We start from the raw sequence: 16,316 nt of genomic DNA on the forward strand, positions 1-16,316 counted from the left end.
CACTGACCCTCTTAACATCGTTCTGATTGATGACTGTACATGACTTCAGGGGGTAGCTTGTGACTTGCGGGTTGGGTATACTTGTCACTGTGTTGGGAGTTTTTTAAGAGAAAGGGGTTAGGTGGATGGGAAATTCAATACCCATTAACCAAGGTGGGTGAAAAGGGAGAAAGAAAGACCCATGGGTGATGACTAAAATGAAAAAGCAATCTTGATGTTTGCCAGGAAGCTGCGAGAAGGTGGGGTTGTTGAAACCCAAGATCTGAGTCCCACCACTGCCAGCCTCTCACCTCCCCCCGCGAACCCACATGCTTTTGCAGTGGAGCAGAAGCTCCTTCACTGGGATCCACACGTTTGGAATCTGGGGACAAGGCCAGGACTGAGATCTCCCTTTGTGCTTTCTAAGGACATAACAATAGCTATGACATTGATTTTCTAAGCTTATAGCTAGTGTAAACAAGATACACGGTAGGAGAAATGTTTCGTCTACTAAAGAACCATTTTTCTAAGCATTTTGTGAACCATGCTTGTGGTATGCTTTCAGACATTGGGTTAATTATAGCATCTTATTTGCTCATGAAAGCAGGTAGAGCAGGATGTTGGCTTGGTAACACTTTGTTAGCCACTAGTTCATGTTATTTTACAGACTTAAAGACACTGCTTGCTCAAGGTGTGGTGGGTGCTCAGCCCCTCTGCGTCTCGATTCTGACCAAGATTTAGAAAAGAGCTGACATATTCTACTTGTGTGTCTGGAATTATTTCAAAAACAAGCAAATTCAAGAAAATTCTTCAACTTTCAGAAAAATAAAACTACGTTTTTGGGAATTCCCTAGTGGTCCAGTTAGCGCTCTGCACTTCCACTGCAGAGGGCACGGGTTTGATCTGGTCCGGGAACTAAAATCCTGCAAGCCACGTGGCGTGGCCAAAAACAAACAGACTAGGGTTTTAATCTATATTTTACAGAATTTCTTTTTCTCATGAATACTATTTAGTGACAGGTCTTCTATGTGTAAACCAAACTCCTAGCATGGCATTTGGGGTTCCCTCCCTGTCCCTCTCCCCTCACCCTCCCTCCCTGCTTCATATAGAAGGTGCCCCCCTTGCTTCCTGTGGCCCACACACATCATTTGCTGTCTTGCCTTCGTGTCCTTAATCATGCCTTTACCTCTGCCAGGAAAGTCCTTCCTACCCGGTGCCCACATTCTCTGTGCCTTTCAAGGCCCTACTTGTCACGTCTTTGGGGATGTCCTTCCTTCTTTGATCCTTTAGTGGCCATAAACTGTGTTTTATAAATCCCTGCTTATCCATTGTAATGTTTTGTTTTGAAGTTATTCCTGTTATCATTTGTCTGTGGAAGTTGGAGAGAAGCTGTTTCTCTCCTGTGCGGTTCCTCCACTATCAGCGAGGACAGAAATATTCTCACCCTGACATTTCTTAGGGGGCCTAGGATAGGCTTTGAATATTTGTTACTCATTGATAGGCATTGGATGTTTGTTGAAGGAATAAAGGAATGAATTACTAATTATTTTATTAATTTAAATGGAAAATATGCTTTTTTCGCAAGAATGGTAATCTCAGCCCCTAAATGCTATTTGCCTTAGTTAAAGTAAATTAACCTGTCTTCTTCATCCTTCAGGAAGTTTTTCTCAACTTTCTAAACTTCTGTTACATTTTTCATGTGCCGGCACTTTTATAAACACTTAGAAACATAACTCACTTTATTTAGCTATATTTATGGTCTCATAATGCTTGCTGGTATCACATAGTTCTCTCAATTGTTTCACGTGGAGCCTCACCTTCCCAGTTCAGTTTAAGCTCCTTAAGGCCGACACTCTTGAGGCACACTCTTGGGAACCCCCGTGGGATCCTTGTCATGCATATTCAGTAGATACTTGCTCAGTGATTAGGAAGCTCAGGCTTCAGAACATTTTATGTCAGGCTTTGAGAAATAGTTGTTTTATGATTTCATCATCATGGCTTAGATAGGCTGGATGAGCTTCATAATAGCTGAGAAATTTCATCGTGAGTGGAAAAGCCTCCAGAAGTTTCTCCAGACCTCAGGCAACTCTCTGTACTCCTGCCCCACCTGTGTGGTGGTCAAATTTGGGTCTCAATCCGGGATGCAAATGCAGAGGGAACATGGCCCCTTTCCTTCATGGACCACGCTGCCTAGGTTGTTTCGCTATTCATTTCTGCTTTCTTCCAAGAAACCTTTGAATCTTCTTCACTCTTTCTTTCATCAGCCACACTGGAAATCCCAGATGCAAATTGATAATGTCCTCCTACTTCATATCAGCCCAGAGACACATGTGGGCCCCTGTCTGGCTCCAGTGACCACTTCTATTTCATTCCATTTTTGGCTAGACTGGTGGAAGGCTCTTAATTCTCAGTTGAAATTTATCTCCTTAATTTCCTTCTCTGTTCACTTTCTTTTTCCTTGTTATCTAAAAGTCAGATAAAATAATTCGACATGTTTATGCTACAGGCCTTCTTCCTGCCTTCCTACCTTTGCTTTACCTTATTTAAAAAAAATCACTACTAAATGTAGCTTGACAAAACGAAAACAGTGTAGGGACTTTCTTGTGGCTCAGTGGTTGAGAATCCGCCTGCCAATGCAGGGGACACGGGTTCGAGCCCTGGTCTGGGAAGATCCCACATGCTGCGGAGCAACTAAGCCCATGTGCCACAATTACTGAGCCTGTGCTCTAGAGCCCGGGAGCCACAACTACTGAGCCCGTGCGCCACAACTACTGAAGCCTGCCCGCCTAGAGCCTGTGCTCCGCAACAACAGAAGCCTACACACCACAATGAAGACCCAATGCAGCCAAAAAATTTTTTTAAATTAATTTAAAAAATAAATAAATAAAATGAGTGATTTAAAAAAAAAACAATGAAAGCAGTATGGCATAATTCAGCTTTTCCCAAACTTCAGTCATTTGAGGATCATCAACATGGGTTTTGGTTTATCTTTTTTAACAGCTTTTTTGAGATATAATTTATATGCCATGCAATTGACCCATATAGAGTGTACAATTCAATGGTTTTGGGGGGTATATTACATTATCAATTTTTTTTTTTTTTTTTTTGCGGTGCGCGGGCCTCTCACTGTTGTAGCCTCTCCCGTTGCGGAGCACACGCTCCATTCGCGCAGGCTCAGCGGCCATGGCTCACGGGCCCAGCCGCTCCGCGGCATGTGGGATCTTCCCGGACCGGGGCACGAACCCATGTCCCCTGCATCGGCAGGTGGACTCTCAACCACTGCGCCACCAGGGAAGCCCCTACATTATCAATTTTTAAAAATTGTGAATATATACATACATACACACATATATGTATATACACATGTAACATAATATTTGCCATTTTAACCAATTTTAAGTATACAATTTGGCATTAAATACATTCACAATGTTGTGCAACTATTACCACTATCTGTTTCCAAACTTTTCCTTGTACTCTTATCAATATTTTCTTTAAGTCAATTCCCGTTTTTTTATTTAAATAAATTTATTTTAAAAGGAAACTTTGCTGCTATAAGTGAAAAACCAGTATCTCTTGATAGAAACAAGGTAACTATAAAAATAAAGACAATAAAAACAAAACAGTGGTATTAAATTCTACTAGACACTCATGCCTGCAGAAGCCTGTGGGCTTAGGGCCTTGTTCCTTCCCTGGTTCAGAGAGAGAGGTAAGCATGTTAAGGAGAAGTTAAAAGCATCCTCTTACCAAACTGAGCCTTTCTTCTTGATATGAGTGGGATTGAAAGAATTGAAAGGGGACTGCTTTCTTACTGTGTGGCTCAGTGTCACTGCATGTTTGCTGTACACTTTGGAATCATCTCCTGTGTACCAGTCACCTGTTTCCCAGTGTGGGAAACTATCAGAGCACACGAGAGCGTGGATTTGGGGGTTAACTTTCTATACAGCGTGCACTGTGTGACTTGGACAATTTATTTAAATTTCGGTGTCCTATTTTTTTCATCTGTGAAATGGGCAGAATTATTCCAATCTCTTAGTTGTGATAAAATAGAATCACATATTATCAAGGATTTTGCATGGTTCCTGGCCTATAGTAAATGCTCAACAATGGCAGTTGTGGTCATTTTAAAGAATAAAGATACCTGTTTATAGTACTTTCCCCAAAGCTTAGCATTACCTTACAAGAGAAGTTAGCGTGTATATTCTGGAAAACAAAACACACAAACAAAAAAACGCTTCAAGATCAGAAAACGTCATTCTCTGGCCATCCTTACCCTACCCCTCCCTCAGACTACCAAAAAACAGTCCTGACTGAACACCAATGTACAGGAAAGAAGCAGTAAGCACTGTGGTCTGAAAACTTATTTGGAAAATGAGACAGTTGTAGCTTTGGGGCAGAGGCCCCCTGGAGCACGTGGGACCCTGGCTGGTTCAGTTGGAGTTCAGTGTCTTTTGACTTAAACCCCATCCTTGGAATGTGCCTGTTGGCCGTGGTGGCAGGTCATGGCATACCTAACCAAGGCAGTATTGCTTAGAACAAGGCAGGACCACCAGGTGTTGGTGAGCAAAAGCCTATGTCATGTCTCATGAGCTACAGTTACAACCCCAGACCAGGAATAGCAAGTGATGCTGCTTGCTGCCCTGGTCCACATCCTCAAAGGAGGCACAGACTCCTGGGGGCGAATTCCCGTTCTGCCTCTTGCTTGCTTGCTGCAGGACCTGGGCTGGGTTACTTCAATCCTTCAGGTACCGCATTTCCATCTATCAAATAGGAATAGGATATTGATTTCTATCTCACAGGGTTGATGTGAGAACTAAATGAGATTGACTATTAAAGCAGGCACCACGATGTTCAATAAATGGTAACTTTTATTGTTGTCAATATTAGTAATAATCAGGAGTCTGTCACCAGCCCTCTTACCTAGTATGAGCTTGTCCATGTGGCTTGGTGTGTGTCCAAGTGCATACACATACTCAATTCATTTAAAATTCATAGTTTCTTTAGACCCGAATAATGTTAAATAACTTTTTAGACTCCCTTGTAAAGGAAAAAGAATTATGAGCCTTTAGTGTTGGTAGATTATTTTGATGTTGTTGAAATACGTATAAACGTATTCAACTCCGGATGCTTATTGTTCTTTCCCAGCTCCAAAAGCAAAACAAACGAACCAGATACAAATACACGCATAAAATAAATACAGGGCAAACTGACTACATTTGTTTTGTCATAGATGATGGTCGTTTACTGAAGCAGCATCATGAATGTGGCGCAAAGCTGTGGTGCTCGCTGATTCTGTCCCAGGGGCTTGCTACAGCTCCCCAGTGTTATTGTGGGACTTGGATCTCCCACTGCATTTCTCTATGTGAAGCAGTGTATGGGGAAACCTTCTTGTGTTCACTTGGCACAAACGCCTCATTTACATGTCATCCTGCCCCCTGTCTTCTTTCCTCATTAGCCCCTGACAGCTTAGCATGACCTAGTTGCAAAATGATACACACACACACACACACACACACACACACGGGCACCACAGTCCTGTGGCTGGGCCCAGTTATAATGTGGTCATCCAGATAATCTGGAATGTCTTTTCATCCCATTTTAAAGGCATTGTCATCTAAATGCAAAGCCCAAGCACTGATTCTCATAAGACTACATCTGAGGACTTCTGGCAGATACCAGTTTTGAGAAAGATTGATTCACATCCTGCCTAGATCCCCAAAGTTTTGAAGCAGCCTCCAAAATTAAACACAATATAAAAAAGAGAAATAGGAAAGACCAAGACCTGGATGAAAATGTTAACAGTGGTTAAGAACCAAAATTGAGACTGAGCTACCTGGCAGCAAGGGCAGAAGGTGAAACACACCATGTTAGCTTGTTCTTATTGTCTAATGAGAGAAAGCAGCCAAGTTCTCTGGGGACACAAACTTCCTGCCACTGAACTCAAGGAGTGTTTGCCACAAGGGCCCTTTATAGATGAGCTGGATGCACAAAGAAAGTCTTCTTCTATAATTTCTCCAGAGTTTCTCCAGGCCTTATAAAAGCTGAGAGGATATTGTTAAATTTTAAAGCAGTAAGGATGACTATTGGTGTCTTAATAAGACTTTAACTGGCGAGGATCCTTGGGGTTTTCAGTGTGCCTTCACTCAAACTTTTATTTATTTGAGTCGCAGGACAGTAAAGCTGGTGTTTATCTTCAAGGTGGGGAGGGGGCGAGAGGAATCTACACGTTTAAGTGGGAAACTTTGGAGCCATCTCACTCTTTCAGGTGGGTTTCAGTGGTACTTTTGTCTGGGTTGGTACATGCTTCAAAGGAAACTCTGCATCTGCTCAAGTGGTTGGACCCTGGCTCGGTCTGTAGTGCGCTGTGGAAGAGGCCGATGTGGCTGAAGAAACTTAAGTGATGGTGCTGTCAATCAGCGCCACCAGAATCTCCCTACAGAGTGAATGGCATCCTGCCTGACTTCTTGAAATGAATTTAGCTGCCAGTAGCTAATTCATTTCAGGTGACTAAATGAATAGACCTACTGGAAGGGATCGTTTATAGGACCCATCTGAACGCTGGGGAAATCTGCCAAGTGCTGTACTATTAGGACCAATCTCATCATAAATGATACCACGCTGATGAAGTGATTAGACAAAAGATTCAGCTGTTAACTTCTCTCTTCACCCATCCCCATCATCAAAGTGCTTTCTCGTTGTGGAGAATATGAAAATACATGAACAGTTGGAAGGTAGGAAAGAAGGAAGAAAAGCGGGGGGGGGGGGGGAAGGATCATGCAGTTTATCCATACATTTTCTTCTGACCTTTCAAAATGCATTTTCCTTTATATAATTGATATACTACATTATAAGATATATGATTTTATATTCTGCTTTTTTTCTTAACACGTCATAAGCTTTTACTTAAAACTCTTTGAAAATAATATTTTTAATATTCTTTTATCAGACAGATTGTTTTTAGTTTCTCAGCAATGCAAAGAATTATTTAGCAGACATCTTGGTTCACTATCTTGGTCTACATTTTGAACAGTTATTTTCCTCCTTAAGAGAGATTTCTAGAAGTAGAATTATGTGGCCAGATATGAACATTTTAAAGACTTGCTCTTTCTCTGTATATGGTCACATGGCTTTCCAGAAAGGGTGTACCAGTTTATAGTTTCTTCAGCAACAAATGAGAGTATCTGTCCTACCTCACCTTCAAATATTTCCTAATTAGAAAAGGTGAAATAGTAATATATTATTTTTATTTGCATTTCCATGATGATTAGAGATAATGAATGATTTTTAGTTTTTTTGAATGGGAAGGTAAGTTTTATTTCTTCCTTTGTGAATTATCTACTTATTGGGCTTCGGGTATTTTTTTTTTTTTTTTTTGCGGTACGCGGGCCTCTCCCGTTGCGGAGCACAGGCTCCGGACGTGCAGGCTCAGCGGCCATGGCTCACGGGCCTAGCTGCTCCACAGCACGTGGAATCTTCCCGGACCGGGGCACGAACCCATGTCCCCTGCATCGGCAGGCAGACTCTCAACCACTGCGCCACCAGGGAAGCCCGGCTTCGGGTATTTTTAAAGAGATTTCTATGACCTCTTCATATATTAAGGAGATCAGCCCCTTGGCATATTTATATCAAATTTTTTAACCAATTTGTGGTTTGCCATTGAATTTTTCGGTAACAGTTTTATTGAGATATAATTCACATAACAAACAATTTACCCATTTAAAGTATACAATTCAGTGTTTTTGTATATTCACAGACTTGTGCAACTATCACTACAGTCAATTCTAGAATATTTTCATCACCTCAAAAAGAAACCTCACACCCTTAGCTATCATCTCCCAACCTCCCCCAGCTTCCCAAGAACCCCAGCCCTAGGCAATAACTAATCTACTTTCTGTTTCTATAGATGTGCCTATTCTGGACATATCACATATTTGGAATCATATAATATGTGGTCTTTTGTGGCTGGTTTCTTTCACTCAGCATAATGTTTTCAACGTTCATCTATGTTGTAGCATATATTGGTATTTTATTCCTTTTTATGGCTGAATAATTTGTCAATCCATTCATCAAAGAATGGACAATGGGTTGTTTCCACCTGTGGCTATTATGACTAATGCTGCCCAAGCATTACAATTTAGTTTTTAGGTTTTTATAAATTTGTTTACTAAAATTTTAAATTCATGTCATCAACTCTATTGCTTTTTGGATTGTATTTCTTCAGTTGTTTTTAAAGTAAACAAATCTTTTCCCAAAACAATGATAAAATTTTCAACCATATTTTTGTCTTTTTAATTTTTAAAATTTGTTTTCATTGTTCATTTCAATCTATAATCCATCTAAATTTTATTTTGGAGTGTATAAGAATTAGGAAGATTCTAAACAGTCTCTCTGTCCCTCCATGCCCACCCCAAATAGCTAAATTTTTTCAGTACCATCTGCTGTCATCCTCACCAACCATTTTCTTTATTCTGTACTGATTTTTAGTGCTTTCTTTACCACATATTAAGTTTTTATGAGAATGAAACTTGATTTTGCAGTTGTCTATTGTATTTAATTGCTTGGTTTAATTTTTAAATAAATTTAATATAAAATAAGACTATCCTTTATTGTTTTTTAAACTTTAGTAGGAGACACAAAACCTATATAAATGGAATTTTCCTAGATAGGAAAATTAAATGTTGTAAAGAAAAACATCATGGCAACTACAATTTAAAATTCAATGCAGCAGTGGGTGTGTGACCTGTACTTTACATTTTATTTGAAAAGTGAGAAGAATTTTCTGTGTGATTATTGTTTTAGTCAGATTGTCTACTTATTTTGAGACAATTTTGGTAACTTATATTTTTCTATAAAAGTTGTATTGAAATTAAAAACAAAACTCTTAGCAATGAGTTTTCACATCAGTATGTTTCTCAAATTCTTCTCCATCTCTGCTGTTATCATCTCTTTCTTACTTGGCTTATTTCTATTTCTCTGTTCTTTTCTTTATATTTACTAGAGCTTTGACTCTTTGGCCAGCCAACTAATTGGGTCAGTAATTTGGGAGAAATGAAGAGATTTTCTTTTTTAAAATCAATTAATTAATTAATTTATGGCTCCATTTCGTTGCTGCATGCGGGCTCTCTCTAGTTGCAGCGAGTGGGGGCTACTCTTCGTTGCGGTGTGCAGGCTTCTCATTGTGGTGGCTTCTCTTGTTGCAAAGCATGGGCTCTAGGTGCACAGGCTTCAGTAGTTCTGGCACGTGGGCTCAGTAGTTGTGGCGCACGGGCTTAGTTGTTCTGTGGCCTGTGGGATCTTCCTGGACCAGGGCTTGAACCTGTGTCCCCTGCATTGGTAGGCAGATTCTTAACCACTGTGCCATGAAGGAAGTCCCTGAAGAGATTTCTTTTTTTGAAGCAATAGACTGTACTGTGGGTCTATCCCAACGAGATTATACCTGCACAGTAAATTATAATAGGTTGGTACCCACCATGCTAGCCACACAGGATAGTGTCTAAATAATTCTAGAATGATAAGTAGTTCCAGGGTGCTTCTCACAGCTTTAAGAAACTGACTGAATGTTTTAAGTCAATGGGGTTATTTTCTCATCCAGGAAGAACCTCAGAAATGAAAAAATGGCATGTTCAGGCATCAAATAATCCAAAATTAAAGCTTGATGTGGTGTTATATAATTATTAAGAAGAAGAATATCAATTATCCCTAATTTTTTGGCTCTTCCTTTCACAGATTCCCGTGGTGGGTGGGAGTTGCTTGGATGGCGCGTACAGCTCTGTCCATGGAGATGGTTCCTGGCCATTTTAGTAGTAACCAGTCAAGGAGAAAAGGATGTGGGGAAGGGCAGATCCAATGGAGAAAATGGCAACCTTCCGTTAACTTGGCTTGGACCGCAGAGGTGGGAAGACCACTGCACTTAGCCTTTGCAGGGGGATAATTAGCACTGAGTAAGTGAGGTAGGACTGAAAGGAAAGATAGAGGACATTGATGGTTCTGATGCCTAGTCATAAACGGTTCCTCCTTGAAACTCCCAGGGTTCTTTGTCCCCTCTCTTAGCACTAAGATCCGCCTGGATTCCTGCTGTGTGAACAAGGTTGGAGACCAAGCTGCACTCAGCCCGGCCTTCTGGAGTAGTGCGTCCTGGGAGAAATCACAGACAGGGGACAAGCAGCAGGAGTATGTGCCTCACTGCCCATCACACTTTGGGGCCTTGTGTAGACATCTGTCAGCACACATGTCAGGCTCTAGGACAAGACCCCTGTCCAAGGCTGTGGGGCTTTTAAATTGTTTATCTGGGAAGCCTCAACCCCTCCCCCGGCCTGAGAAGGTCCCCAAAGGCCCTTGCCTCACAGTTATAGCCCTAGGACGCGGTGGTGCTTGGTTCCCCATCCCTGCTCTGCCACCTCAGCCTTCATGGTGGTGGGAGCACAGCCCTCCCCTGGCATGACCTGGGATCTAGAGTGCAAGCTTGTGTTACAGCTTTCTGTGGGGACATATCAGTGGCCTGGTCTGCCACCCCAGCTTTCTCCCAGGAAGGATTGCACTCCTTCCGTGAGGCCAGCCTGCAGGAATCAGCCAAGTTAACCCCTACCTCTCACCAGCCCTTTTAGATTGCAGGCTCTCTGAAGGTAGGATGGATGTCTGGTTCACCTTCATGTCCTCGCAGTACCTAGTATGTTTGTCTGGCTGTCAGTGGTTTAGGAATGGAGAAGAGCAAGCCCAACGAAGGGACTAGATGAACCTTCCCTCTCCTTGTATCCATTCTTAACCATTTTGTTCCTCTTTGAGGAACACGCACACACATGCACACACACACAGAATCTTGCACACAGGTACCCTATCAATCAATGAGTCCTGGTTCAGAGCCCCTGCCCTAGAACGCTGGTAGGTTCCACTTACCCCCATCTCCGCATTATCTCATTCTGTGCCACACCCTATCTGCACACCCCTGCTCGCCTTCACTGAATCTGTGCACGCTCTAATCTTTCCACAGCAGAGGTGTTGGCTGTGGTACTGATTTGGAACCCGGTTATACTCTAAGATTTGTTGAAAGTGATTGCTTTTTACCCTTGCTCCAGAGAGAGTACGTTAGCTAGCCATGACCCTGAGGAATAATCGCTTCCTGGAAAGCGCAGGTTTTACTTGATGTTCAAAAGATGATCTTTAAGTGGACAGTCCATTCTTGAGCCCCCCTGAGGAGACGGGGCCTCTTTCCTCACAATCACTGAAGCCAGCCCTGCAAGACGTCCCGAGGTAAAGCTTCCAGAAGTCTGTTGTTTGCGACCAGACCTGTCAGCCTCAGACAGCAGCCTGCCTCAAATGTTTTGGCTTTTCTCCACACCATCGTCCTCTTGTTTTCACCCTACCCTCGTGGCCTCCATGGTGGTTGACTTTTCCCCATGAGGTCCTCTTTCATGATTTCCTGAGTCACTACCTTCAGCCTGTATTTGTTTGACAGCTGGAGCCATTTCCTATTTGGTAACTTCTGGGGTTTTAATGGGGGTGGAACATGCCCAGCACTGCTTCCTTCTCTTTCCATTCAGCCGTGTTCTCTGTGCCACAGATTCTGGCTGCGACTCAGTCACTGACACTGAGACCGAGGACGAGAAGGTCCTTCCCTACTCGGAGCAGCAGGGCCTGCCATCGAAGACTTCACCTGGGAGCCTGATGGTGGTGCAGCCGGACCGCATCCGCTGTGGGGTAGGCACTGCTGGGGCTGGTGGATGGATGTTGGAGCATGGGCTTTGGGGCTTTTCAGTGGAAGTTTGTTGTAGTAAAGGGAGCGGGGTTCTCCTGTTGCACCTTACTATAATCCCAGCCTTCCTGTGGGGTTTCCCTGTGCACTAGCTACCCTGGGACCCCCGGTGCCTGGGCCCTGGGCACACCTCACTCCTTTAAGTCAAAGGGAGACGAGCCAAGGAATGTATATGTCATCAATCTAAGACATTAAGTTCATGATCAAAAACTTAGAACGTGTTGAAGACCAGCAGACATGAATATTACAAAACACTTATATGCCAACCCTGAAGTTAGAGGCCTGGGTCTGTTCCTTCCAGCCTAGCGCTGGGCATTTTGAGAGCTTGCTTCTCCATCAACTGGCCCCCTTCACGGCCCAAATGAATGCCTTGAAGCTCGGTGGCTGAAACTTGCTGCCCAGCATTGCTTGCAAAAGGGAGCAAATTAATGCCTGAGCATGTGACTAACGTTTTCAGGGGTAGGACCTATGTTAAGAGGTGACCTGAATGTGGTGGCCAACTGATGGGCCACTGTCATTTGAATCCTACCATAGTATTGATAGTTTTTCATTATCTTTCTTTTCCTGATGAGAAATGTGTGATATTGGTTCAGAGCACCGAAACACTTTTTTGTGGGTAGGAGCCCTGTGCTAAGTTTGCCGCTGTGGGCTCCTGTAGGCAAGAGTGCACGATGGCCATGGAAATGGGAAGTCCTAGCTTCCCTGCACTTGCGAGTGGTTTTCTGCGCGGCCTGAGGCCACGAGGCATTGGGCAAGGACTCCCTCCATGAGGGCTGCAAACTGCTGCTTCGGGCTGGATTGAACTCATAGACATGTTTGGTTCCAGCTGCACAGTGTTTTAAAGAGTTAGGCATGAAAACCTGTTTCCAGCCTCCTTTGAATCAGAATCTGGTAATACCAGGCCTGAGATGAGCAGCTGGGCCAAGTGACCATTTAGATGGGGCTGTGCATCCCCAGGTTGCTGGTTCTCATCACTCCCCTTTCTTTGTACCCACTTCACTCCTTTTCCTTACCGTCCAGGCCTTTGTAGTGGGCATTTCAGTTTCCATTGCCCTCGTACTCCTTCCTGCCTGCCCCACGCCCCTTTCATCCTGAGACCACGCTGGTGGGTGCCTGTGGGGAGAGGATTTAGAACTAAAGGATGATGCCCCTCCCATGGTCCCTGGTTTTCCAGGCTTTGGCTCCTTCTCCTGTGCTGGTTGCCACTGACCCAGGATTCTCACTGTTGCCTGCTCCAGGTCCCTGGCTCCTGGGGCAGCTAGGCTGGGGTTGGGTCATGACTGTCAATAGGAGAGACACACTCGTCTTCTCTGGCTCCCCATGCTCCCTGGGAGAAGGGGCAGGTGGGAGAGGGCTAGACCTGCAGTGGGAGTCAGGTCAACCACAAACACACTCACATTCACCCTAAGCAGTCTCTGTGAGCCAGGACCACATCCCCCTCCCACCTGTTCTGGAATAGTGGCCCTTGTCACGAAGGCCTACTATAAGGGCTGGAGAGCAGAATCTTACAATGAACATTTGGGGATTAGCTGTGGCCAGAAATTTCTCCTTTTCCCCTGCTTTTTGGAGGGCCTGTTCTTTCCAGTTCAGTGTCTTAAGAGCTTAACCCCGTAACCAGCCCAGTAAAACAGATAATTCTATTTAGCAGGTTTGGCAGGAGGTCTCAAAGCAATGTAAAATAGCCACTTAGGTTGCTCAGTGCCTTGGGAAAATTAATCCTCCAGTAAGTTATTTTTGTCCATCTAAGAACAGCATAAATTGCAGAACCCAATAGGGCTTCTCTAAATCAGTACCTCTAACTCTGTAAGGTGCATGAGTCACCCAGGGGTCTTGGTAAAATGCAGACTCTGGTGTGGTCGGTCCAGGCAGGCTTGAGATTCTGCATTTCTAACAAGCTTTCAGGGATGCCAATGCTGCTGGTCCCTTGGCCTCGCTTTGAGTAGCAAGGCTGATCTAGAATAGTGCTTCTCAAACTATCTGTGGTGAAGAAATTTAAAAAATTTTTGTTGTTTTAAATTTCCAACTCTGCCATGGACCAATACTTTTATAATATACAACAAAAAAGAAATGCTATAAAAAGACATATGAAATACAAGCTCCAGGTTTTAAAATTATTATTAGGTTTGACAGACATAAAATTACTCTATCAAATTGCTATTAAGGTTTATAAATGTTCACTCTTGGGTTTTGTAACTTGTCTTGTTGGGACCCGTGGCCAGCAGTCACTGCCCGCCACTGGACTGCAGACCCCACCCTGCTCTGGAACAGCCTCACTAGGTAGAGCTGGGGCTGCAGAAGCTGGGGAGGCCCTCTGGCTCAGCACCCTAATAGGAGGGAGAAGGGACAATGACCGGTTTCCCGTTCCAGGCAGAAACCACTGTCTACGTCATTGTGAGATGTAAGCTGGATGAGAGGGTGACAACAGAAGCCGAATTTTCTCCTGAAGATTCTCCCTCGATAAGGGTGGAAGCCAAGCTGGAGAATGAGTACACCGTCTCCATGAAAGCTCCCAGTAAGTTGCCCCATTTACCTCCAGAAATTAGGCATCATGTCAAGAGGCCCCCTCTTACTTTCTTTTACTTGCCGACAACTGTCTTCATCAGCCACTGAGAAAAGTGACAGCCAAGATGTGGATTTGGTTGCCATGTTCTATTTAAAGGAAAAGGAAGTTATATAAACATATACGTGTGATTGGGGCGGGGGGAGATGGATATACTAAAATGTTTATAAAGTTCATATATTAACATTTTTTGAAATTAGAGAAAAATAGAAAAAGTGGGGAAAAAAGTCATCTGACACCCTACCACTCAGTCTTTTTTGCCTTTTTTCATAATTTTTATAAACATAGTTGTTCCAATAGTATCTATTACCTTATATTCCGCTTTTCTTTATGTAATCTTAATTTATTCTCTCTTCATCCCTTTACCCCTGTACTATTATAGGGAGTTTGTAACTTTCTATTTTATAACATTTTTTCTATTACAAAAGTAATGTGTGCTCAATACAGCAAACTTGGAGAATACAGTAACCATAAAAGAAAGTAGATAGAAAATTACCCATATGCCCACCCTGCCAAGGAAATCACTGGTTTCTGTATTTTCCCACATCTGTGTACATAGCTTTATGTCTTGTAATCAACTTCCGTTACCTGGAAATACACTATGAATATTTTCCCATGTTAATAAATACTCTTTTACAAAATGATGCTTAATGGTTGCAAGGTATTCCACTGTATAGATGTACCATAATTTATAAAACCAGTTCCTTGTGTTGGATCTATATCTTAAAACCATAATGTTTAAAGCTATATAATACTCAGTTGAATAGAAGTATCATCTTTAAATTTTTCATTTCCTCATTGTTGCATATTTATGTAATTTCTGATTTCCTACTGTCTTATTTTATTTTTTTAAATTTTTTTAACATATTTATTGGAGTATAATTGCTTTACAATGAATGGTGTGTGAGTTTCTGCTGTATAGCAAAGTGAATCAGCTATATGTATACATATATCCCCATATCCCCTCCCTCTTATGTCTCCCTCCCACCCTCCCTATCCCACCCCTCTAGGTGGTCACAAAGCACCGAGCTGATCTCCCTGTGCGATGTGACTACTTCCCACTAGCTATCTGTTTTACATTTGGTAGTGTATATATGTCAGTGCCACTCTCTCTCTTCGTCCCAGCTTACCCTTCCCCTGCCCCGTGTCCTCAAGTCCATTCTCTATGTTTGGTTTTATTGTCTTATCGTTTTAAATGATGATATATTGAGCATCTTTATGCAGGCAGGGTTTTTTTCTTTTGTGTTTAGGATTATGTCCTTGAGGTGGAATCCCTGAAACAATGGGCATTTTTAAGGGTCCTGGAAGATAGTGCTTAATTGCTTTATGAAATATTACTATTCTCGTTTATTTGCTATATTGTCACCAATGTTAGGCATTATCACTTTGAATATTTTTGCTAATTTGATATGTTTCTAAAAAGTAGTCCATTGTTTTAATTTGCATTCCTTTGATTTCTAGCGAGGTTAAATATTTTTCCATGTTCTCTACTTGTCGCATTTCCTCTTTTGTGAATCGAATCTTTATGGTTGGTGTATTTTTAATTTTTTCTTTCCCCCTCAAAACCCCTTCCTGTGGTGTAGAAGAGAGAGAGCACCCAAGGAGAGCACATAGTAATGATGGCAGCAGAGCAAGTGAATCAATTCTACTGGCCCAATGGGGTGGAAGCTCGGCGGAGTCCCACCGCCAGGTCCCACCTCTGGCGACCACTGCCCTTTGTATAAAGTGCTTTAAATTCAACTATTCTTCCTGTCTGTTGTGACACTGGGCCTACAGTAATGAGCAAAACAGATGAAAATCTTCCGAAAGTTAAATTGCAGACCCAGTGAGGATAATTCCTCTGACTCAGAGCCCTCCCGTGTGTTAGTGTGCCCACCGCTACTTCTACTGTTTCCCTCACTTCCCAATCCTGCAGCTCACCTCCAAGATCTTTCTTCCAGTCCCCAATTAATTTCTTCACCATTTAAGTAATCCATGAACGCTTTTCCCTGTCCTCTTGTACTTCAAAAAACGAGCGGTTTTATGGTA

The 16,316-nt window shown here is 42.7% G+C and overlaps 1 protein-coding gene across 1 annotated transcript in view; it reads left to right on the plus strand.

Annotated features, from left to right (window-relative positions):
- The window catches only part of PIK3AP1 (phosphoinositide-3-kinase adaptor protein 1), a 114,369-nt gene that overhangs the window by 40,325 nt on the left and 57,728 nt on the right, over positions 1 to 16,316 (plus strand). Inside the window, exons 3-4 of the mRNA XM_079900656.1 lie at positions 11,537 to 11,673; positions 14,096 to 14,240. Of these exons, the coding sequence (XP_079756782.1) occupies positions 11,537 to 11,673; positions 14,096 to 14,240 (282 nt within the window). The remainder of the gene's footprint in view (positions 1 to 11,536; positions 11,674 to 14,095; positions 14,241 to 16,316) is intronic.

Source organism: Stenella coeruleoalba (assembly GCF_951394435.1).
Source record: "Stenella coeruleoalba genome assembly, chromosome: 16".
In the NCBI taxonomy this organism is placed as follows: Eukaryota; Metazoa; Chordata; class Mammalia; order Artiodactyla; family Delphinidae; genus Stenella; species Stenella coeruleoalba.